The 25,739-nt window shown below is 49.7% G+C and overlaps 1 protein-coding gene across 2 annotated transcripts in view; it reads left to right on the plus strand.

Annotated features, from left to right (window-relative positions):
- The window catches only part of LOC102369227 (C-factor-like), a 26,772-nt gene extending 14,426 nt beyond the window's left edge, over positions 1–12,346 (plus strand). Inside the window, exons 2-6 of one of the 2 annotated variants that reach the window (XM_025211827.1) lie at positions 6,041–6,092; positions 8,205–8,392; positions 9,802–9,960; positions 10,411–10,521; positions 11,947–12,346. In XM_025211827.1, coding sequence (XP_025067612.1) covers positions 8,243–8,392; positions 9,802–9,960; positions 10,411–10,521; positions 11,947–12,060 — 534 coding nt within the window. In that variant the 5' untranslated portion in view covers positions 6,041–6,092; positions 8,205–8,242 and the 3' untranslated portion in view covers positions 12,061–12,346. The remainder of the gene's footprint in view (positions 1–6,040; positions 6,093–8,204; positions 8,393–9,801; positions 9,961–10,410; positions 10,522–11,946) is intronic. The other variant, XM_025211828.1, reaches the window with a different exon arrangement.
- Positions 12,347–25,739: the final 13,393 nt, after the last annotated feature.

Genomic DNA, 25,739 nt, shown 5'->3' on the forward strand with positions numbered 1-25,739 from the left:
CCTTCTGCCCACTGCTAATTCTTGATCAATTGCCTGGGGGGGTTGTTTTGTTTTCTTCTTCCTGCACGTATCTCTACACGAGACGCTGGCTGCACAATAGTTCAATACTACCACACAGTAGCATTGCGTGACAAAAACCATGCTGAGATGCTACTGCATAGTAATATTAGGCTACCATGCAGTAGCGTTGCTTAAAAGGTGTTCACCAGCGCTACTGCACAGTAACTCTGGTTACTGAGAATTTATTTAGTATTTATACAAACACTAAATAAATGCATAGTATCCAAAGAATATAAGCACAGGGGGAACCCAAATTCAGAGAAGAGACCTTGAATTCAAAGAATACCCACCTGCTTTAGGTTGCCAAACACCGACGGAACAACGCCGAGAAGAAAAACCTGTGCGGTTCATTAGCTGCTCTCATATACAGCTGAAGCCGGCAGGTGATGTTAGAGACATACGCTGGCCAGCTGATTCAAAAGTGGGCTTCAGCAGGGAGACGAGGAGAGCAGGAGAGGCTGCAGGGGCTCTCCATGCCGGCGCAGGCAGCGCCAGCGAGCTGATGAAAGTCCTGAACAGGGAGGGACAATCCCAGCAGTAGCAGCAGCAGCTGCTCACAGCCTGCACGCCAGTTGCAGCCATCATTGCAGCACAGGAGAAGACTCCGTCCCGAACCAAGCATCAGAGACTGTGGAAGGCAAGGCGGATCCACGCTCTGGGCTTTGGCTACACGGGACAGTAGGAGGGGAATTGACCAGGAGAGGAGCAGAGGGAACTCTCACCAGAGGCAAAGAGGGGAGCAGCATCGGGGGATGTGGCCAGGCACAGGCTACAGGGCAGGGAGAGAAGAAGGACCGTTCCTCTTGATCTCCCTCTTTCCCACTAGTCCTCCTTTTTGTTGTGTCATCTTATTTTTTGTTGCTGTTTCTTCTTGAGTATAGCATGGAGTTGCCGTGTGTTTGTGTTTCTTTTTTTTATTTCATTGCGCGCTGTGGGCAAGAACTTTGAGCCGTGAGGTCCGGGAAACGTAACGAGCCACAAGGGCCACTCATGGGAAGTAATCAGTAACCAGCACCGAACCTGAGACACAAATCTGCAGAGAAGGCAAACATCCAACGGACACGAGAGTGAGTCATTAAGGTGGAAATATGACCTGGTACTTAAGAGAGCATGAAGACCATCAAGATTGGAGGATAAGCCACAGTGACATCAGGCGACCCATCGTAGGCTGGCATATGGAAGGGGTATAGGGGAGGTGGAGCTCCGCGAATATCCATCGGGAGGAATGTCCGACCTCGAGGGACCTCCAACGGGAGACCCCACCACTGAAGTTACGTGCAAAGTCATGGCAGCTGAGTATTGGGGTACTCCCCGGGGTGATGGAGGCCCCTACCAAAGGTTACACGAAACCCCCCTGCGTCTATCACCTGGCGCCTGTGCCAAGGCAGCACATGAACAAATTTTCAAAGCGAGATAGGCGCACACAGTAGCTACTGCATGTCATGTAGATGTGCCTCTGTATACTAAAACTTTACATGGAGGCTGTATAAGTCTCTTTGTGATTCTTCCCTTGTTTTCAGTGGAAGTCCCCAGTCTTCTACCTTCTGTCTGCACATCTTCCCTTCTGTTCTCTCTCTGTCTTCTGTAATCTTGCCCTGGTCCCTCCTTGGGAATTTGTTCCTGGTTCTCTCCATGGGCTCCTCCATTTGTCTTGTAGGGTAGGCTGCTCTTCTCCTTTCCCTTGCCACCCTATCTTCTGCCCCTTCCTCCTTCTCTGCTTCACTGTCCAATGCCCCAAACCTTAGCTCTTTCTCCTTCACTAGCCGGTGTCCTTGCCTCATCAACCTGACTGCCCTCCCACTCCCAGGGAGCCTTGGCCCCTCTCAGCTGGGCTGTGGCTGCTTGGCAGACATCCTCTGGATTTTCTGAGCATCTCATGGTTCCAAAGTTCCCTCAGGAGAGTGTTGCACTTAGAAATGAGTTTTTAAACCTAGTGCTCTAAGAATTGACATGACACTCGGTTGATGAATAGCAGAAAGACTTGCTTTAATAACTACCAACAAGCTACAAAACTAAATGACAGAAAAAGACTCTTTCTTAATATTCAATACATGAGCTATTACAGTCCCCAATATAAAATGAGCTGTTAGTTCTTTTATTATTTTAGCTGTCAAGGTCTGCCTGGATCACCCTCCTGTCCTCAGGTGTGGATGCTTTACCCCAGAGTTTGGTGTTGTCAGCGAACTTGGCCAGTCTGCTTCTGACACCAATCTTCATCAATGATGTAGACATGTTAAATAGCATAGGCCCTAGGACAGGGCCTTGAGGGACCCCACTGGTCACAACGCACCACGATGATTGACTTCCATCTACCACCACTCTCTGGGTCCTACCGTGGAGCCAGTTCCCCAGCCAGTGGATTGTGGTGAGGCTGAGGCCACGGTTTGCCAGTTTTGCCAAGAGGTGTTCATGGGATACCAGATCAAAGGCTTTTTTGAAGTCAAGATATATGACATCAATCTCATCTCCCTTGTCCAGGTGATAGGTCACCTGGTCATAAAAGGAAATGAGATTGGTCAAACAAGACCTACCCGCAACAAACTTGTGCTGGCTATCCCTCAGGATGTTACCGTCAGCCAGTATGTTAAGGATGGCCTCTTTGATCTTTTCCAAGACCTTCCCTGGGGTAGAGGTCAGGCTGATGGGCCTGTAGTTTGCCTGATCCACTTTCCTCCCTTTCTTGAAGATAGGCACCACATTGGCCTTCTTCCAATCTTCAGGCACTTCACCAGAGCACCAGGAGTTCTCAAAGATCCGTGCCAGAGGCTGGGCTATGATGCTTGCCAGCTCCTTGAGTACCCTGGGGTGTAAACCGTCAGGGCCAGCTGACTTGAAGGTATCCAGCCTCTCAAGGTGTTCCTTCACGAGGTCAGCTTTGATGGAGGGTAAGGTATCTCCCTCACCTGGGCCTCCCTGTCTTGCAGTGGGCAGGGGTGTCTTATGGGACTGGTGGAAAACTGATGCAAAGTACCCATTTAGCAAGTTTGCTTTTTCCTGGGCATCAGTTGTCAGTTGTCCCATCTGGTTTAGCAGAGGTCCAGTGTTGCCCTTGCTTTTTCTCTGGCTCCCCACATATCTAAAAAGGACTTTTTATTATCCTTGATATTTGTAGCTAGCTGGAGGTCCATCGCAGCCTTGGCTTTCCTGGTTTGCTCTCTGCAGGTCTGGACCAGCGCAAAGTATTCCTCCTAGATAGTGGATCCAGTCCTCCATCCTTTGTAGGTCTTTCTTTTAAGACGCAGGAGGTCCACTAGTTCCCTGGAGAGCCAAGGGGGCTGCTGTGGCCTTTTGCTGTCCAGATCTAGTTGTAGCCTGTCCCTCCCCTCTAGTGTGCCCACCTCTCCCCACATCTTAGTGTCTTCCACAAATGTAAACAAGGTGCTTTTCACCCCCTCGTCCAAGTCGCTGATAAAGATGTTGAAGAATATGGACCTGAGGACCAAGCCCTGGGGGACTCCACTGCCCACCTCCCTCCAGGTCATAAATGCCCCGTCCACTACCACTCTCTGGGTTCGACCCTTCAGCCAATTTGCGACCCATCTGACTGTGTAGGCATCAATGCCACAGTTGCCTAGTTTTTTAATGAGAATGGGGTGAGAGACAGTGTCAAAGGCCTTCCTAAAGTCCAGAAAGACTACGTCCATCGCAACTTCTGCATCCAAGGATTTTGTGACTTGATCATAAAAGGCAACCAGGTTAGTCTGACAGGACCTGCCCCTAATGAACCCATGTTGGTTGCCCCTGAACATCATCTCCCCTGGTGGTCCCTTGCAGATGTGCTCCTGGATAATTCTCTCAAAGAGCTTCCCCAGGACCAAGGTAAGACTAACAGGCCTATAGTTTCCTAGGTCCTCCTTCCTCCCTTTTTTGAAAATGGGAACCACGTTGGCCTTTTTCCAGTCCTCTGGCACCTGGCCAGACCACCACCGGTGCTCGTAAAGCCATGCCAGGGGCCCTGCAATGACCCCTGCCAATTCTCTCTGCACCCTGGGGTGGAGATCATCTAGACCTGCTGATTTAAACACATCCAGCCCCACCAGAAGTTCCCTAACTAGGTCCTCCCTGACCCTAGGCCTGGCGGTGCCTCTTTTGAGTCCATCCAGAATCCCGGTCCCTGCTCAGAAAAATGGAGGCAAAGAATTTGTTAAAGAAGTCTGCCTTTTCCTTGGGTGCAACCACCAGATTGCCAAGCGTGTCCTGCAGGGGCCCCCCGTTACCCAGTGCCTTCTTTTTACACCCGATGTATTTAAAAAAGGACTTCTTTAAGACATTGGATGCCTTAGACATGTACAGGACATTTTTCCTATATTCAATACATCTTTTACAGGTTTTGCTTGAAATGTATATTTAATCTTTTGTCTTCTTTAGTTGCTAGTTCAGTTGAAATGTATATGTAGTTTCCTTGCCTTCCTCTAGTGACACTGACTCAGCCTCTTTCTTTGGCTTTATTAGCTTGGAGATGCATGTGATGAGTGTGTCAGGTCTCTGCCAACACTTTTAACCATCACTTTTATTATTTTATGGCATGGATCTGGTACTGGGTACCTCAAGCTCCACTGTCTCAACACCTAATGGGTTGCAAGCCATTAGTAGAGTGTGATTTTCTTATGGCAGTCTTGTTATCACAACCCAGTCTTGCCCACCCATTGTCTTGCTTTTTTGTGCAAGAGACTCTGTCCAAGCTTTCATAGTTCTCATATCCAGCATAGGGGTGACCACCTGTGACATGAGCTGGGAGGAGCCTTCACAGAAATAAGTTGTCTGTTGAAGGTGGTTTAGTGCTGCATTAGCCATCCCTGCTTTATTTTTATTTCTACTGTAAGAACACTGTAACCGTAGCAGGCTGCATCTTTGTCTATACTGCAGGACACAGGAACAGGGGAGACCTGGGAGAATGTATCTGCCTCTTGGGGTGCATGGGCAGCAGCAAGGAGGGTTCCAGGCCCCATGCTGCAAGAGGCAGGTTGGCCTACTGAAGAGGGGCACAGGCATGGGTACCACACACTGGGATCCTCAGGCTGGTCCCCGTCCCAGGACCAGGCATTTCAGTTCCCAGGCCCTCTGCCTCTGAAGCAGGGTCCTGTGGAAACAATTCAGTAGTGTCTCCCAAAGTGTTTGTGTGAGAGGCCAAGCTGAGGCCACACAGGCAACCTTGATTCTGGTATTTTCTAATCTCTTCAGTGCTTGGACTGCAGCCTTGTTCTTTGTGTGTGAAGTTAATGTAGGGTATAGGGAAGTGATTCTCACCCAAAGTACCATGGCACCCTGGGGTGACCTGAGATCCTTTCAAGGGTGCCGCAGGGTGCCACACATTTGGTAGTACTATTAGGTGTGTAAATACAGTTCACAAGAGCTTTCAAATAAGACTCCATAGCGTTAAAACACTCTGACCTGTTGTGGTCTTTTTGAGTTCTTTTCAACAGAATTGCTCTAGTATTTTTCTGTAGTCAAAAAATGAGTGCAAACTAAGAGCTGACATTTTCCAAGGACTGCCTTGAGTATATTGAGGCATGCCTCAAATCTTAGAAGGTTGAGAACCACTGGTGTAGGGTGACCATGTGTCCTATGAGACAGGGAATGTTCCTTTTGTAAAGAGCTGTCTCAGCATTTAATCCAGCTCCCACTAAAGTCAATGGAAAGATTCTTTTTGACTTCAGAAGGACTGGGACCAAGGATCAGGCCCAGCTTTCCCCTTCCAGTCCCTGATCTGCAAGCCAGTGATTGCGTACCATTCAGATGGTCTGTAGCAGCTAATGACAACAAGCAGGCAGCTGTTAGCAGTATCTACATGTATGCATAATCTGATACTCCCACCCACACTCAAGCTTGTAGGAGCAGTTGTGCAGCAATCTGTTGCCCTCTGTGATGAGGGAGACAGACTCCAGCACTACAGCCCAGAGTTTTAGTTCTGGGCCCACTAACCTGTATCAACACTGCCTTGTGCCACTTCTTTCCATGATTTCCATGTTCCTGTTTTCAGGAGTTGAGGAACCTGGCTTCCAGACACCCGAACCTGGTCCTGGTGAAGCTTGGTAAGTGTCTGTCTCTGAACAGCGCTTTGAGACTCTCCCTCTCGGGCTGTTTCTGTTCCCATCCCCTCTGTCCTTTCCCTGTACATGTACCAGACTCCCCCAAAACAGGTCCCTTGTTTAACTACCAACACTGGGAAGCAGCCCTGCATTCCTTAGACCTCCATGCACAGCTGCAAGGTCAGCTTCCCAAAATCTTTCCAGGCCACTCGGTTCCCAAGATCTTATCCCAGTGCCCACCCAGAGATCTGCTCTCCAAGGTCCCATCTGCTCCCTTCCTACGGTATCTCCATTCTTTATGGCTGTGGGTTTGGCAGGGAGCCAGGACTCTATTTCTTGCTTGTGTGTATAAATGCCACATTGATGATGCTGACAACCAGAACACAGCCAAGCCACGTGAGCAAGATGAGGGAGCTAAGGGTCTCTGAGGACAGAGCACATGGCTGGGACACTGAGTTTGTTTGACCTGAAGGGATGATCATCAAGCCAAACAGCTGAAAGGATGCAAGCAGCTGTGCAGAAGGATTCTTCCCTGTATGTGAGATCATAACCAGCGGGTTCCTGGAAAACGGTGGGCAGAACATGTGGGTTAGAAACTGCAGCCTCACATTCTGCAGCTGTAGGTGACAGGATAAAGGCCCCTCAAAGCAAGCCCCTAGAGAGGGTTGGAGTAGGCACCAGCCCTCTTCAGTGACCTCTAGGAACTCTGCTCTTCTCCCGCTTCCGTACAGTGCAGTGTGGGGGCTGCTGTCCACACACAAAGCCTGCAACCTTCCAAACAAATATATTTAAGAATCCCATCCCAGCAGAGGGCTGCTGTTCCAGAGCTAGTGTTTTGTCAGCAGTTACTACAACAGGGTGTCTAATCATCCCTCATTAGGATGAAGTATCGTTCATGTTTTACCCCCAGTGCAACACACACAATTCATGGTGTGTGTGAAGTGATTTAGCTCAAGCTATCCAGCCTGGCAGGGCAGGGAGAGTTTGATGCTCAATTGTTGCTGCTGCTTGTCCTAGTAGGGCATCGCTGCTCAGGTTACAGCAGCTTGCTGCCCTACTAATACAGTTGCCCTATGCAGCTTTGAGGTGTTTCACAGCATGGCTGCCTTCACTGCTGCCTATCCAACTCAAATGCATCAACTTGAGCTAGTAGTAAATTTGAACCCCATCTTGCCCTACATCTAGCATGGAAGGCAGCCCTGGGACCTAGTCCAATAGTGCAATAACTCTGGGTAAGTGGTCATTTATGTTAGGGAAATTCAAGAGCACTCTCAGATCCTTGAAACAGCCATGCATTGGGCCAAGACACTGCAGGGACTTCTACCGGCCGCAAACGCCATCTGGTGCCTGCAGAATGATAACACCATTAGCGTAGTGGGAAGCACAGTCCAGGAGTGCTCTGTCACATGTTGGGGTGAATCAAGGGTACAGATTTATTTCTTATCTTCCTTTAATTTCTCTCCTCCTCAAGTTACAAGACAAACATACTTTACTTCCAAAAACTCCACGTGCTGGAGTGGACAGTGTGCCAGGCACTGGTGGAATGCTAAAGTGGCTGTTTGTCCTGGGCTGCTGCACCTCCCTGGTGCCTCTGAGGATCTGAACCCTCCTGAGGCTAGCCCAGGGACACTCCCAAGGCTACCTGCAGAGAAGAAAGGAATCCATTCCCTCAGGCCAAGGTGACACAGGCTGCAGGGCAGGGAATCTTTGGTACCTATTCTGTCTCCATTGATCTGTGGGGAATTCCTCAACCCCAGGAAGAAGAAAGCCCCAATTCCAAAGCTGAAAATGCAGTTCCTACGGGGAAAAGGATCAGTCACAGCTGAGTGAAACTAAGCCCTGAGGGGGAAGAATCTTCCCAGGGCACTGATTGACTACAGAGTGTCTTGAGGCCCTTGTCTGGGTAGAGGTTGCTTTAAGACTTAAGTCTGTGCAGTGAGTTAAGAATGTGATCTCTCTGGATCATGGTTCACCAAATAGGCCTAACAGAGTGCTCCTAACTACATGGGAATAGGATGAACTGGGACTACTTACTGAGCCCCTGGAAAGGAATGGGGTAATCCTCACTCCAGGGAGATATGCTGCTGAATTCAGCCCAATCCTATGTCTTTGCAGATGTCCTGAATCCTGAAAGCATTACAGAGGCAGCAAGGATGGTAGAAGATCAGCTGAATGGCTTGGGTCTGAATCTGTTAATAAATAATGCTGGTGTTTACTCAAAGGTGACGCTGGAAACTGTGGATTCTGAAGAGATGGTGCATGCATACAAGACTAATCTGGTTGGGCCACTGCTAACAGCCAAGGTAACACTGCAGAGCTCCCACAGAAGGGTCTTGAAAAGGGAGGAGTCTGGGATAGATGGAAATATGGAGAGCTGAAGAGAGCTTTAGGCTAGAACGAATGAGAAAGATCAGTCAGGTCCAAGCTCTCTTTCTAGAGAGTAGAGATCCCAGTAATCCATTACCTGGTAACATCAGCTGGTTGGCTGTGTTATCCCCATCACTGGGGAGGGGAGATTCTTTGCACTTCTCTGCTAGGTTGTTGTTTGTGTTCTTTAGAGCAGTTAACATATGCCCAGTTCATTTTTATTTATATTACATATGAGGCTAGTTCTGTCCCACAAAACTTCTGTCACGGAGCAGAGAGCACCTATTAAACACCTATGTGGCACAGTGCTGCGGCAGCTAGAGATTCTGTAAGGCCCATTGCTCTGTTCCAGCAGAGATGATCATGTAGATCAGAGGTGCTCAGCCTCTGGTTCATGGAGCCACTGATCCCCACGGGCCAGAGCATTTGACAGCAGGGGAGTGATGGAAACTCCATGTGGCAGGATCCAGCCCTGCCTGGGGCAATCCTGCACAGCGGGAACAGGGCCAGGCCTGCGGCCATCCATCCAGATCAGGCTGGGCTGCTTCCCATTTCCCCTTACCTGGCCCACATATATGGGTCAGGGCCAAGATGCTCCACCCCTCCTTCCCCCTGTGCATCCAAATAAGAGCCAGGCTGTTCCACACTGCTCCACATGTCCAGATTTCCCCCTACCCCATCCCAGATGGACAGATTAGGGGTAGGGTGAAAAGATTGGGTACCACTATTGTAGATAGTACAAATATGAGTCCCCATTTCATCAGTGGAAAGAGAACTTATTGACAGTGCATCCTTCAGCACCTGAGAATCTCAGGGTTTAAATCAAAAACAAGCCATGAAGCTAAATCAAACCAACTATGATGGGATATTTATACTTTCAAGCTACTTCATACAGGTGGGTCAGAAGCATTTGGGAGGAGGGTCTGAGACTAATTATTCCTCTTAGCCACACAGCTTCTTACCATTTAAGTGCTGTTCTGGATTCTGTCATCTACAGTTAACAAAGCACTTTGCAAAGATCCTCATATCCCTGATGGGGAAACTGAGACAGGGAGGAAGCATGAACAGAACCCAGGCCTCTGCTCCCAGTCATGCTCCTGAATAAGCCCTGGGGCTGTGAACTTCCTCCAGTGAGAGGCAGCAAAGTTGCACCAACACAGGGAAGGTTAAAATTTGGGGCTCATTGAAAAACCTCCCACATTCTGCCTTGTCAGTGTGTTCCCCCTGACATTCCTGGGTTTAATGTGATTAAATACAGTGTGGGACATTATGATTGAATGAGGCTGAGGTAGTGTGAAGTGCATCAGCTCCTCACAGGTCCACCTTGTGACTACTTTTTCCCCAGGCCTTCCTGCCCTTGCTGAAGAAGGCTGCTCAGGGAAGCCCCGAGAAAGGAATGAGCTGTAGGAAGGCAGCCATTGTCAACATTTCCACAGTCCTGGCATCCCTCGAGAAATCCCCTGAAACATTCTACAAGCCTGTCATTTCCTACCGCTGCAGCAAGGTATGACACCTTCCAGACCCACACGGCTTCCCTCTGCTCTCCCACTGGTAAGTGAGCTCCTGCCCATTGCTCATGTACTCTGCCAGGCTGTGATGCCTTTTACAAGGTGAGGTTTATCAAAAGGCAGTACTGACATCACAGACTAGTCTGAAACTCAGGGGGAATCTTCCTTTCTGTAGACAAGACTCCTACCATTTTTCAGAGCCCTGAGTATCTCTTTATGACAGAATTAAGCAGCCACTTTGGTCTTCACACTGCCATGACCTGTCACAGAGGAGGTACACACACTGTGCTCTCTCCTGCTGGTGTTTCTGTGGTTCTGTCATGTTTTCCATGCTACCCAAGGTCGGTCACCGAGCAGAGCCTATACAGCTGCTCCTGGTGGCTGAAGAACACAGGCAGTGTGAACGTGTTGCAAAACCTGAGGCTCATGATCACTTCCTTCTACAGGCTGCTCTTAACATGCTAACCAGATGTCAGATGCTGAGCTACAGAGAGGATGGGATTCTGTGCGCTGCAATTCACCCAGGCTGGGTGAAAACAGACATGGGCACCCAGGAGGTGGGTACTAAGCTTATGGGGAGGGTGTCTGAGCCAGAGGATGCTAAGGGCTCCCTGTATGTGGGGCCTAGCAAACTCTCATTCGAGTAGCCCTGAGAGCATTGGTCCTGCTCTTGGGAGGAAGGGCAATTGGCATAAGCTCCCTGGAGCCCTTGAACTCTGAATTTGTGACCTGTGAATAGTCACTGCTGAGCTGGGACTAAACAGTCTCATCATGCTGCAGTGCAGCCCCTGTCACCACTATTCTCAGAGACACTGCCCTGCCAGCATGTTCACAGTCCAGGGTTGAAGAGGTTTTGAGTAGAGGTGATCAGAAACCCTCAAACAAAAGAAAAAGTGCCTCTTCACTTCACCTTAGCATAATTCTCTTGAAACATCCTGGGATCAACAGGATCTGGGGAGGGGACCCAGCCTGGTTCCCTGGTGTAGCTGCAGGACTCCCACCCCAGAACACACAAGCCTGGCACTTGCATCCCAGGATCCAGGAGCCTGTTCACCAATTGCAGTTACTTGATGAAATTGGCATTCTTGCCAGTTTCACTCTTTGACAAAACATCAGTGTTACTGAGCAGCTGCAGGGTCAGGGACCTTTCTCTACTTCAGAAATTACAAAAAAATTGGGTTCCCATCTGATTCAGACCAGATCAAATTTAAAAGCAAGTAAAAAGGAAGAAAGACATTTTTGGGAAGCTGGAAACCCTAGCTCTCAGCCAGCTGTACTCAGGGAAAGGCTGGTCATCTATGATATGGAATCTGACAGATCAGGGAAGGCTCCTACCTGCCTCTTCTCGGATGTCCTCCTTCCTGGCAGCCTGAAAGTTCCTAGGATCACATCTGAGAGGCCAGGCTTGCTGTGGTGGGAGGGGTTTCTTGAAGGCCTGGACCATGGATGAAATGCTGTTTGTATTAAACATCAGTGCACTAATTTGGGCCCTTTGCCGCCTTCATTATCCTCACAGGAGAGAAGGTACATTTTTTAATGGATTCTATAACCATTTCGATTCGTAACCTACTCCCTTCTCACCGTTGTCACTTGGTTTCTGTTTCATCACATTGCCTGTAGTCATGAGCTAGCCCTCAATGCTCTGCACAGCCTATGTGCATGACTGCCCCAAACCACACCAGACACTGGGAGCATTCCAGCCCATCAAATAACCACAGCTCACCAGGACCCAGCACTGACAGCCAAAGCCATGAATGCTTGCTCTGTAAGCAGTGTGCACACTGGTGTACTTACACATATAACTTGGGGGTTGGACTAAATGACCTCCTGAGGTCCCTCCCAACCCCAATTTTCTATTATTTCAATTTTCCTATGGTAACTGACCAGCTCTACACCTGGCTTGTGCTCCAGTTGTACAGCTGGGTTAGATCACAGGGACCCAGGTCTTGTTGCTAACCTACACCTTGGTTTGACTGTTACAGGCGGACCTGACTGTGGATGAGAGTGTGCGAGGAATCCTCACAGTGCTCTCTGCCCTCTCCGAGAAACATAATGGGAGCTTCTTGAACTGGCTGGGGAAGCCTATTCCCTGGTGAGAGACCTGCCTGGTGCATGTGGACTTAGGACAGACAGGCTGCCATGAGAGCAAGCGGGGGAAATGAGCTCTCTTCGGTGGTGGTGTCTGCACGTGTACCCAGAAACTAGGGTTAGGTTTTTTAGAGCCCCCAGTGAATAGAAACTTCCTATTTGCAAAGGTACTTGTAGGCTCCACATGCTATCAAGGGTAGCCAAAAGTGTGATCTGCAGGGGGGGGCTCCCTTGAGGCCTTTCTGTGAGATGCATTGCAGCTCTTCACCTAAGTAGCTAATAAATACACTGAAACGGGAACTGTGTCACTGCTGTCTCTTCTACAGGTTCCCAGCTCCTCTGCAGATGGGTATCTCAGTCCTGGTACAATTGCCACATCATAAAGTATACTGTACCCAGTCTCCCTCTTTGCCCACTCCCTCCAGGACTTTAGCTCTTGGGTGTGCATTTACCAGAAGAAGGTGAGGGTCTGCCTAAGCATATGGCTGGGTGGGCACACAGCCACTGATGAGGCAGATAGACTGACAGTCCTGCATCAGAGCTGGCAGAGGGCACAGTGCTGGCCTTGCATTTCAGGGCAGGAATGACCTAGGGCAAGGGTTGGCAACATTTTGCTGGCAGTGGATCTTTCTCTCCGACTCTGGGGGAGGGTGGGGTCAGAGGGTCTGCAGGGATCTGCAGTGGGGCATCCTGGTAGGAGGAGAAGAGCAGCAGGCTTTGCTTGTGGGCTGGATGAAGTCTCTGTGGGCTGGATCCAGCCTACCAAACACAGCCTGCTGCCTGCTCACTACTCTCCTCCTCCAAGGTGATCCACTGCAGATGCCTGCAGGCCCTGACCAGATAAAATCTCACAGAATTGTAGAGAAGCAAAGTTGAAACTCACCTCCATAGGTCATCTAGTCCAAGCCTTTGCCTGAGCCAGGATCACCCCTATCCAAACCATCCTATACAAATCCATTTTCTAATCTATTAGCAAAACTGCACAGTCAACCCTGACACAACACAAGACATAACACCGTAACCTGCCACAGGTAAAGCAGGGGCACAACAGTAGCCAATGCCCTGCTTCCATAAAGGTTGTTAATATACATTCAAGAAACCCCAGGAAGAGGGCCATGCCCTCCGCTGCAGGGGAAGGCAGAACACACACCCCCTCACCCGTCTGTACCATGTGACCCTGGGGTAAAATTCCTTCATGACTTTATATATGGCGATCAGTGTGACTCAGAGCAGAGGGACAAGACCTTCTAGCCAGAAACCTCCAGGTTTAAGTCTCAGTAGGAGCATTGGCACACCCCAGCCTTGGCCACAGCCAACAGCCAGTGCCTTTAAGGAAAGCTTAAAAAAACCCAAAAAACCCTGATGTAGCAACAGAAGAAGGGGGTGTGAAATTTCCTCCCAGCCCCATACAGATGATACTTTGCAGGCCAGATACTCAGCAGGCCACAGGCCACAGCTTACTGACTCCTGATCTTGAGTCACAATTGATTTTTCCTCTACCTCGAGAAGAGGCCTTTTCCTGAACAAGCTACCCTGCCACGGAGCCAGAACCTGCACACAGGTGTATTGTGTGTGGCTCAGAGACCAAGGATGACTTACAGCCCCAGGGTTAAAACAGCTTTAAGCCACCTTTTATGCTTTGCTGATCCTGGGTTCCTGTGGGAGCTGGAACAGCCCCTGGTGTGAATTAGCCCTGCTGTCTGGCCTGACGTACAGCAGCATCTCCCAGATGCTCTGTGAGCTCAGCACTGACCAGAACCTCCACACAGTCCTCACACCCCTACTTAACAGGTCCTCTTTGCCAGGGATCCCTTGCCAAGATGGCTCCTGGACATACGAGTGCTGAAAGGAGACTATGGGGCTGGCTTGAGATACCCGCTATAACTGTGCCCCTTCCCCTACCTGCACCAAAGCCACCAGTGTTCCCACATGACCTGCATTTGATATGTGGGCCCAGACATTAGACACCTTGCTGCTCTGAGAATGCATCAGGAAGCAAGATGGCAGAAATGGCAGGGTCAGGTGTGATAGCCCAGAGAGGGGTGGCTGCCAAGCAGCTGAACAGTGTACTGCACACATCGACACTCAATGAATGGCTGGATTCTTGCAGCAGAAGGGTTCCCTGCACCTCAGGTTACAGCAAATACTGTGCAAAGCACATTGAGGGCACACTGAAGGGAGGTCGCTTGAAATATTAACCCAAGCTAAATAGGTTGTTCAGCTTCTAGTCAGGGGTTGTATTAGAGATGAGTAAGAGCCAGTTTTTGGCCAGGGAGCCAAGGAACATCTGAGACTGGGAACCACTGCCCTGAAACATCCTGACCCTGTGGAGTGCCTGATGCAGATATCCAGGACGAGGTGGGCTAGGGCTGTGCGAAACAGCACCGCTCCGATTTGACTTCTGTTTTAATGGTTCGACGGAAGTGTTTCGTTTCGAGTTTCATTTCTTTTTGTTTCATTTCAAAAGCACTGTTCCATTTCGTTTTGTCACAACTGTTTTGGTGTTTCGATGCTGTTTTGATGTTTCACCCATAGGTTATTACGGGGAAACATAAAAAGCAGCAGGCAAGCAGATCGGGGCTTGCCCACACCCCCGGGAGGGCTGCAGGGGCTGTGCTGGATCTGCCTGCCAGATGACAGACTGGAGCTGGGCACAGCCCCACCATCGGGAAGATCGGTGCTGCCACTGGCCCTAGGTGGCAGCACCCAGCTCCTGTCACTCAGCTGGCAAATCAGGGGCTCCACTGGGAGGACTCCAGCACAGAGCCCACAGGCCTCCCAGGGGTGCCGGTGAGCCTCCAATCTGCCTGCCAGGTGACAGGAGATGGGTGCTGCCTCCTGGATGGGCAAATCGGGGCAACCACCATGGGCCCTGCACTTTGGGGGACCCCGCAGAGGTGGGTGGAGTGGCCGTGGTGACTCTGCGCCACCACCACTGCCAGCTGCACATCTGGCCACTCACTCCCCCCCACCACTGCTGCCGCCGATAATGGGGGCGGCTTTTTTGCATCCAGAGCGCTCAGGATCAGGGCAGGGGCAGGTCCCCGCAGAAACTGATTTGCCCCAGGCCCCACACCCTCCTCGGATCGAGGGCCAGATGCAAGTGGCCAGACACAAAGCCAGCAGCAGTGCAGTCACCACGGCCACTCCACCTGGCTCCACAGGGCCCCTCAAAGTGCGGGGCCCATGGCGGTCACCCCGATTCACTCCCTGCCCGGGACAGCCCTGACTGTCGCTGGCCCCAGGTGGCAGCACCCATCTCCTATCAGCCGGGTGGCAGATCGGGGGCCTGCCAGCACCCCCGAGGGCGCTGCAGAGCCTGGCGGTGTATGCCCCTAATCTGCCTGCCAGGTGACAAAAGCCAGGTGCTGCCGCCTGGGGCCAGCAGCGGCATGGAGCTTCCACTAGTCTCATCTGACAGGCAGGACTCTGGCACAGCCCCCGCAGCCCTCCCAGGGGTGTGGGCGAGCCCCAATCTGCCTGCCAGGTGACAGGAGGTGGGTGCTGCCAGCTGGGACTGGCGCTGAAGCCAGCAAGCCTGGCTTCAAAACTCGAAACATTTGAAATGTTTCAAGTTCCTTTGTTTCATTTTGAAGCTGTTTTGAAGGCTTTTCTTTTGTTTCAATTTCACTGTTTTAAGCTTAAAATGCATCGAAACAGCTTTGAAACAAAATGCTAGGCAAAATTTCACACAGCCCTAGTAGGCATCTCATTCCCTTGAGTTTCTATGACCATCCCAGCCTGTGTTCTCCTTTCTGCTCCAGCCCCAAGTTGGAGTCACAAAACCATGAGGCTGGGGACCAAGCAGCACAGCCCCCTCCCACTATGAACAGGGAGGGGACAGACAGTGGAGCTTTCATTAGCTAGAGAGAATAGGCTTGCACCTGTTGAACCCAGAAAGGGAACATATTCCAACAGCAACAGGCAAGGCTTGGGCACCAAAAGGTACTTAACCCCGCACCAGCAATTGCCACACTTAGCAGGGAGCCTGGCCCAAGGGTTGGTGCCTCCAAACTGCAATGCATGATTTTGCCCACGGGATGGAGCCAAAACACCTTCTATTGAAAACCTCCTTTCTTCCCCCTTTCTGTTGAAAATGGGGCTGGCTCTATTCTGGAAGAGTGGGTGATGTTGAACTTTGGCCTCTGGAGAGAGGTGAAGCTCCTTCCCTCTGACTTCTGCAGAAAGAGGATTTGACTCACTGAAGCCTGAATAAAAAGTGCTAGAGAGCTTTTCCAGAACAGGAATAACTTCATTCAGTCAGCCTCAGGGTGTGGCTGGACAAACACGTCTGTCCGAGCTGAAGCAGAGGGGAGGGACTCACGGCATGTCAGCTGCTCCGTGGTAATTGTTTTGTGTGTCCATTCTAGCCCATAGTAAATGCAAGTTAAACCACAGGGATTTGACAGTTGTTTCATTCTCAGGCTAGAGGCAGATACATGAAAGAGTTTACTGTGGATGAACTGGTCCATGGTAAGGCCCCCGTCCTCCTTTTAACTCATCTGCTCATACCCTAAGCAACCAGTGGGAAGATGCATCCTGGACACTGGGCATATTTACACTGCAGCAGTAGCCTGCTGTAGCCTGGATGCTCATGAGCAACTTCTCTCCCACTTCCTCCAAGCCCAGAAATATGCCAAGAAAGCTGCACTCAGAGATCCCAGAGACCAAGGTCACAAGAGCAGCTGCAGATGGATACCAAAGGGCTTCTTCACTGGTACATTTCTGGGTTTTCAAGCATGTGTGGGGGAGGACCCTGTTACAGTGCTGTAAATGTACCCTGAGGTCTCTATGTTCTCCGCCATGAGAGTTAGTCTAGAGAAAGCTGCATCTTCTCCAACCCATAAGGCCATGTTCTCCAGAAGCAGCCTCATCATGTGCTGTGCTGATGCTAAAGCATTCTCGTTCAGAGGGCAGGTGGGATTCAGCTTTGCAAGAAAGAAAGAACAGGTCCTGGTACAGTGGCGCTGCCTGCCAATGATTTCACAAAGGAGGCCCACAAAAATGGATCCCAAGGCCTGTGCTAGCCCCCAGGATAGGAGACTGGGAAGAATAGCAGTGCAGTGGATGGGTTGTTTTTAACTCCAAGCTTGCTTATAGCTCCAAATGAGGATGGAAGAAGTGTCCCTAGGGAGATACAGTGATACATCAAATGCTTGTTGCCAATAGATGGAGCCAGCTGAACTGCAGTCTGCCAGGCCTGGGCCCCATCTAAAAAGAAGAAACTACTCAAATTGTTTCTGTGAAACATTGTATTAGGCCAGGTCCTCCAGGCCTGCTGCCTGCGGAGATGACTAAGCCCATGTCAGAACACCCTGGGACATGGGGAGCAGGGGTGTGTCCCCTGGGCAGCAGGAGTGCAGAAACATTTCCTTGTGCTGATGAGCAGCATCTGTCCCTTCTTCAGAGAGTGCCTGGGGAGGTAATTCCCACACTTGGGTCAGCTGCAGCCTGGTGAGTCCCAGCCTATGGCAGTATCTCTCTCTGGGGCCTGTAAGTCCAGCAGGCAAATCTCTGCAGTGCCTTTGGGGAAGCAGGTATGTGGGAGTGGGTAGCATGTTCCTCCCCAAAGGCCTCCCAGATGGTATCCCAGGCAGCTGGCACCCTCAGCAATCATGTGTCCTGCTGCTGTGAACCCCTATTCATTGCAACTATTGTTTACCTGCTATGCAAACAGCATCCCTGCCACATTGGCCTTCCCCCCTGTCAGACCCCAACACCTTGGGTGCTCATCACCCAGCTCTTCTGCTCCCACCCTTCCCCCTGGTGCTAGTTAGTCCGAATACCTGATCTGAGCTCTACAAGTGGATTAAACAGCGATGCAGCCAGTGCCACTCAAGGGTTTAGCAGGATGCTAAGCCAGTTACAGACCAAATCCTCAATTTGTGAAAGCCTTGCACAGCAGGGTAGGTTTTGTATCAGGGGGCAGTTAGTTGCTAGGTCATTCACAGCAGCATGGTCTAGTGGCTAGAACACAGGGCTAGGACCCCAGGACATGGGTTTTCTCCTCAGTTTTGCCACTGCCCTGTGCCTTGATTTCCCCACACCTGATCTAAAGCTGATAATGCTCACCCTCTCCTGAGCCACCTGCACTGAAAGACACATGAGGCCCACCTGTCACTCACAAAGGTTGCTCTGAGGCCCAGCCCCACTCAAAGGCTCACTCCCAGCTCGGTTGTCAGATGTGAACAGGCTCCCTGAGCTGCCTGGGGGGCAGCACTTTCTGCTGCCAGCCGTGGTCACCAATGAGTAGCATACAGTTTGGAGGCACCCATCGCCACAGACATCAAAACACGGGGTTTGGCTTTTTCCTCTGGCCTCTTCTGCCTGTCAAAACAAGCAGAGCCTTGCCAGGAACTGAGAGACATGCTGCTTTCCTGTCCAAGACCAGAAAAGGTCCTGACCCTGCTGGGTGCCTCCAACTCTAGCCAGCTATCATGCAGGTTTGTTTCTTCCCTGTGCTTAGATGACTGTTTTTCTTCCCTGAGCCCCTGCTCTTTGAGTTTGTGTGTGAAGCTACATCAGGCACCATATCATGCATCCCCAGAGACTTCATAGGGTTTCCTTTGGGCAAAGTTATCTGTGGGGACATGACAGAACAGAAAGCTTCAGGCACTGAGCAGCCCTGGTGTGTTGATGCCTGTCCTCAAGACCAGCTGCTTAAAATAATGTCAAGGAAGATCTGGATGGGGCACCTAACCAGCAGGGCTGAAGACACTGGCACAGACCACAGCTAATGCCATTCTTCCCCACTGGACAAGGCCCCAGTCCTGGGGAACTCAGCACTAACCCATCAGCTCTTGCCCTTCCTGGATGGCAGCTGCATGGCCAGCAGGTACAGATGCTGTGCCACTGCTTACCAGCTCTTTAAGTGGGCCTGTTGCCCTACTTTCCCCACTATAATATATACGAGGCATGACAAGGCAGCTTTAGAGAAGGTGAGACCAAGAGATGTCCAGTACCACCCATGCCCAGGGCAGTCCTCATCCTTCTGGGTGGCTAGCTGGGAATAAAATGTAGGAATTGCCCCAGGGGTGGACAGAGGCTGCCCTAAAATGTCTACCTCCATCACAATTGGTATCTGACAAGTTGAGGTACGCAGGAATTCAGAAGGAGTTTTCACCGGGACGAGTTGCTGACCACAGCTTGGCCTCTCTGTCCTTCTATCCCAGAACTTCCCCTTGCCTGTGGCATCACCTTCCTCATTCAGAGCTGTTCCAACTTCAGCAAGCCCCAGAAGAGCAGATTTCCCCATATTGCAAGCAACTGGCTGCTGTATCAGTTTTTTCCTTTACTCACAGTCTGGATGTTTGTGTTCTTGGTTCTCATTATCTCTTTGTTTCCTCTTCTGCCTGCTGCTTCCTGCTTTGGTAATTTACTTACATCCCTTTAATTGACCTTTCTGTTTGTGTTTGTCTTATCTCCTCAGCCCTGGCCCATTTCTAGGTTGCTTTTAAAACATGACATTCTCCCTCCACTTAGAACAAATGACTCTATAAAGCCACAGTAGGGCTCCTCCTAGGTCTGCGGCTGCTCCTAGATTGAGTCTCTCCCTGGTTCCAGATCAGCTGTGTTTGTTTTACAAGTGAAAAGGCAGATTTCTGGCTTAATGGCTCTGCAAGCCCCACCTGGAAGTACTGCTGTTCTCCCACTCTTGCATGGCAGTTTTTCAAATATGTGAAAACTGCTATTATGTCCCCCACTTTAATCTCTTTTTCTCCAAACCAAACATACCTAGTTTTCAATTCTCTATTGTACCACTTGCATTCATAGAATCATAAAATCATAGGAAATTAGGGTTGGAAGGGACCTCGGGAGGTCATCTAGTCCAATCCCCAGCAAAGGTTCTGCCTATCCAGGTCTAAAAACTTCTAAGGGTGGAGATCACACCACCTCTCTGGGTAACCTGTTCCAGTGTTTTACTACCCTCCTAGTGAGAGAGATTTTCCTAATATCTAACCTAAACTTCCCTGCAACTTGGGGCCATTGCTCCTTGTTCTGTCATCTGCCACCACTGAGAAGAGCCTATCTCAGGGTTGGGGAATTAGTTCAGCTGGAGGGCCACTTAATAAGTTCTGGTGAGCTGTCAAGGGATGCACATATAAAAGCTTTCAAAAGATATCATATTAACAAATTATAGGTAAAAAAAACAAATCATATACTAAAAATCAAACATATACCATAACATATTTTAATTTTATTTCAAAAAATATTTTTGTCCAGATTTATGGTTGGTTGAGTACTGTATATAGAAACAATTGCATAATAGCTAAAAATAAAGCTTACTGTTGTGTGTTGTGCGGAGGGAGGGAAGGAATCTGAGCGTGTGTGTGAGAGGGTGTTGGGTGTGTGTGGGGCGGGGTGGGGGTGTATGTGTGGGAAGGTTTAGGGTGGAGCGAGGTGTGCACGTGTGTGGGTGTAGGGGATGCCAGCCAGGGGAGCCAGTCAGGGGAGGGGAGTAGTGGGTGCGTGCAGCAGAACTTGCCTGGGCAGCGCAATGCAGTGCAGTGCAGGTGCAGTTATGGTCCTCCCCTCCCCACACCTGGCCCGCAGCAGCCCCCGCAGTGCTCCACATGGGGCCAAGCCTCATCTGGGGCAACTCATGCCATGCTCCTGCCTGCACCTGCCCTCACCCATGGACAGCACTGCCCCAGCCAGTGTGCACAGCTTCCCAGAAGAGCTGCTCCTGCAGCCACCTTGGAATTGCTCAGCTCCCCCTGCCACCGGTAACCTATCTTCCTATTGCCCCTGCTGCCCCACTCTGGCAGCAGATAGCACGGGGAAGTGGCAGCAGCCCTGAGGAAGCTCGCTGGGCACCACAAGCCTAGCAGGAGGGGAGGAGCTGCAGCCAAGCAGCTCCTCCCCCAGTGTATGAGGCTCCTGCTCCAGCTCCTGGCTGCTTTCCACCCACTCTGCTTGCCTGCCACAGTTGAGTGGGTGAAAGGTGCCTCCACCGGAAAGCTGTACATGCTGGCCAGGGCTGGAGCCTGGGCCACCCCAGGTGGGGATTGGCCCCATACGGAGTGCTGCAGGGGCAGCCACAGACTGGATACACTCAATTAGCAAGCCAAATCTAGCCCACAGGCTGTATTTTGCCCACCCCTGGTCTAACTTCATCCTCTTTAACAACCCTTCAGGTAGTTGAAGGCTGCTATTAAATCCCCTCTCAGTCTTCTCTTCTCTAAACTAAATAAGCCTAGTTCCCTCAGCCTCTCCTCAGAACTCATGTACCCCAGTCCCCAAACCATTTTTTTTGCCCTCTGCTGGACTCTCTCCAATTTATCTACATTATTTCTGTAGTCAAGGGCCCAAAACTGGACACAGTACTCCAGATGTGGCTTCACCAATGCTGAATAGAGGGGAAGAATCACTTCCTTTGTCTTCTGGCAACACTTCCACTAATGCAGCTCAGTATGTTGTTAGCCTTCCTTGCAGCAAGGGCACACTGTTGGCTCCTATTCAGCTTATTTTCCACCCCCAGGTCCTTTTCTGTAAAGCTGCTGCCCAGCCAGTCAGTCCCCAGCCTGTACAGGTGCATGGGATTGTTCCAGCTTAAGTGAAGGACTTTGCGCTTGTCCTTATTGAACTCCATGAGATTTCTTTTGGTCCAACCCTCCAATTTGTGTAGGTTGCTCTGAGTCCTAGCCCCACCCTCCAACATATTTGCTACTCTACCCAGCTTGGTGTCATCTGCAAACTTGCTGAGGGTGCTCTCCATCCTATCTTCCATATTATTGAAGAAGATATTCAACAAAACCAGTTTCAGGACTCCCCTTGGGCACTCCACTTGATACCAGCTGCCAATTAGGCATAAAGCCATTAATTACTACCTTTGACCCTGAAGATCCAACCAGTTTTCTATCCACCTTACAGCCCATTCATCCAACCCATACTTCCTTAGCTTGCTTGCAAGAATGTTGTGGGAGACCGTATCAAAAGCCTTGCCAAAGTCAAGGTACACCACATCCACTGATCTCCCATCTACAGAGCCAGCCATCTCATCATAGAAGGCAATCAGGTTGGTCAGGCATGACTTGCCCTTAGTGAATCCATGCTGACCATTCCTTATCAACTTATTTTCCTCTAAGTGCTTAGAAACAAATTCCTTAAGGACTTGCTCCATGATTTTTCCAGGGACTGAGGTGACACTGACCTCTTTATAGTTCCCCTGATCCTCCTTCTTCCCTTTGTTAAAGCTGGACACTATATTTGCCCTTTTCCAAACATATGGGACCACAAATTTTCAAAGATAATGTTGTGTGCTGTCACTGTCTTGTTGGGCTGAGTCTGAGCTTAGGCGGAGTATTTCTGTTGTTCTTTGTTGTATGCTACAAATTGCAAATTGCTGTGCTCAATATACGCTCTCTTCAGAGAGATTATTTTTGTCTAAGCATTTTATGACTTCAGTATCACTACCTAAAGTCTAATATTAAGTCTGGCAATATGCTTCACATCCTGCGACTCCAATTGCCCTTGGATTTCTTGATTTCATCCCTGCATGCCCTAGCAATATTCTTATACTCTTCTGTAGTCATTTGTCCAAGTTTGTTTCTTGTAAGCTTCCTTTTTGTGATTTAGCTAATTGAAAAGTTCCCTACTAAGCCACGCTGGTCATCTTCCATACTTTCTATTCTTCCTGCACATCAGGATGGTTTATTCCTGTGGCTGTAGTAAGGTTTCTTTAAAGTACAGCCAGTTCTCCTGGACTCTTTTCCCTCTCATACTGTCTTTTTTTACCCCTCACAGAGGATCCTGCCCATCAGTTCCCTGAGTCAGTCTGCTTTCTGAAGTCCAAGGTCCTTACTCTGCTGCTCTCCTTCCTTTCTTCCTTTCCTCAGGATCCTGAACTCAGTTGCTTCATGGTTGCTTCTGCCCAATTGTTACCAGATTTGCCGGTCACTTTGGGGTGTGCTCATTTATTAGGGATACATTTCTGCAATTCTATCAATGTGCTGCTTGTGTTACTTGTGTTTCTATATGGAGCTGTATCTCTCCCTTCTCCAAGTCCTCTCCCTCAATGGAGTTATCTTGCAGGACTCAGTTTCAATGGGGCTGGGTCCCTCCAATCACCAAATCAGTCAATCACATCTATGCACATACACACACAGATCAACAGGACACACCTGAGCATTGACAGCCTAACACCCTCATGTGCCTTGAACTCAGTTCATCAGGGCAACAATAAAATGCAGTCAGACACAAGCACACAGGTTAACAGAGCACATGTGAGTCAGGCCAGGCTATTCAGCATTGGCAGGCTGACACCCTCATATGCCTGGAACTCAGTTAATCACCCCCCTTCCTGATCTCTTGTCACAATGGTCCTAGTAGTAACTCCCTTGATGAGCAGACCCACACACGCTAACAGAGTACATCTAAGCAGGCTAGGCCCGATCAGCACTTTCAGCTGATACTCTCATGCGCCTCAAAACTCAACACATCCCTATCTCTTGTCACAATGGTCCTAGGAGTAACTCTCTTGATGAGAGGACCCCACTGTAGTTTTGGTCATTACAGGAATCTTTGGCTTAGATAAAAGAAGCGTTGCTGCAGAGCAAATGGGGAGTTCAAGGGGAAGGAAGAGTAAGTGAGGTTCAGAGAGAGAGTATAGCAACCAGCTTGACCATAAAAATTATGTATTGCCAGGTATATGAACTTGTGATGATACCAGTAGTAATAGACATACAAGAGAGACAAATAAAACAGTTACAATATTACATAGTTTCAATTAGGTATTTGGGGAAGCCTAGCTCAAATTTGATGAGCAAAAGTCAGGTTTAGAAAGCTGTGCCTGGAGTAATAGAGTAAAAGTCCGGTTCCTGGAGTCAGAGAGAGAGAGTGATCAGCAAAAGTCTGGTTTAGAAAGCTGTGCCTGGGGTAAGAAAGCAAAAGTCAGGTTCCTGGAGTCAGAGAGAGAGAGAGAGAGAGTTGGGGTCTCACCATTCAGTGAAGCTTGAACCAGTCGAGGTTCCCAGGTATTTGCTGAAGCTTGCAGACAGGCAGAGCCCTCGGCAAAATTGATGAGGGAATTCCAGGCAGAAAAGGAGTGGAACTGGTGCAGCTTTTGGATCCAAGCCCCAGGACAGAAACTTGAGCTTGGGTAGGGGTTTTGTAGAGAACTAACAATGGCTCAAAGGACAACACTAGGTTTGTTTAGGGATAAACAATGGCTCATATGCTGGATAATAGGAACTGATCACTCCTGGCTATGGGTGGCATTACCATCTCATAGGGATAAGGGAGACCTGGTGGGACTCCACCTACAACTGGTCCATAAGTATAGAAGGCTATATCTTGTGTAGGAGAGACCATGCTGGGAAGAGGAGTGGGGGTGTAACTGTCTACCTGAAGAAGCAGTACACTTCCTTTCAGACCAAGTTTAACAACCAAGGAGGATGTCTTGAGACCCTCTGGGTTAAAATACAGAGAGAGCATGGGGAAGGGGATACAATTAGAGGAATCTATTGCAGACCTCCCAACCAAGAGGAAGAGCTGGATCTTGAATTCAATAGGGACCTGACTGAGGCTGCATGCTCCCAATGCATGGCTGTCATAGGTGACTTCAACCTCCCTGACATCTCATGGAAAGAGGACACAGTCAAATCTGACCGGTCACATAGCTTCCTTGCTTGCATTGATGAGCTCTATCTAACGCAAAAGGTCTATGGGCTGACTAGGGGAGAGGCAGTACTGGGGATGATCTGGTGAGCGATCTGAGGATCGAAGGGAAGCTTGGTGACAGTGACAATGAACTAATCACTTTCTCTGTCCAACATAGGGCAGGAAACTCTCTTAGTAAAACAGAAACCCTCAACTTTGGGAAGGCTGTCTTTCACAAACTCAGGAGACTGGTCAGTCAGGCACTAAGAGACCATGTCCCCCTCAGAAAGGGGAATCCATGAGGAATAGCTGCTCCTTAAGGATTCAATCCTCAAAGCACAAGGAAAGTCCATTCTGTCCCTAGGAAAGGCAGTCAGCAGGCTGGGAAACCCCCTTGGGTCAATAGGGAACTTTTGGACCTCCTGAAACTAAGAGAAGCCTACACCAGATGGAAAGCAGGAATCATCAGCAAGGAGGACTACACAGCACTAGCCCACACCTGTAGAGAGTGGACCAGAAAAGCCAAGGCAGAAACTGAACTCAGTCTAGCCATGGGAATCAAAGACAACAAAAAGTCCTTCTTCAGATATGTGGGAAGTTGGAGAAAGAACAAAGGCAACATTGGACCCCTATTAAATCAAATGGGGCAGCTGACGTCTGACGCTCAGAAAAAGGCCAATCTCCTAAATGATTACTTTGCATCGGTCTTCCACCTGCCCAAGGGAGTCACCCTCTCAGACAGGACACAAAGCATCCAGGGTGTGGAAGGTGGACCCACAATTGACATTGATCACGTGAAGGAACACCTTGAGAAGCTCAACATCCATAAATCTACGGACCCGAATGGAGTGCACCTGAGAGTCCTGAAGGAGCTGGAGGACATCATAGCATGCCCTATGGTGAAGATATTTGAGAACTCGTGGCACTCGGGAGAGGTACCAGAAGACTGGAAAAGAGCCAACATGGACCCAATCTTCAAGAAAAGAAAGAAGGAAGATCCAGGGAATTACAGGACAATCAGCCTGACATCCATCCCTGGAAAGATCCTGGAGAAACTTATCAAAGGTTCCATCAGCAGCAGGGTAAT

The sequence above is a fragment of the Alligator sinensis genome, unplaced genomic scaffold, assembly GCF_000455745.1.
Source record: "Alligator sinensis unplaced genomic scaffold, ASM45574v1 scaffold260_1, whole genome shotgun sequence".
In the NCBI taxonomy this organism is placed as follows: Eukaryota; Metazoa; Chordata; order Crocodylia; family Alligatoridae; genus Alligator; species Alligator sinensis.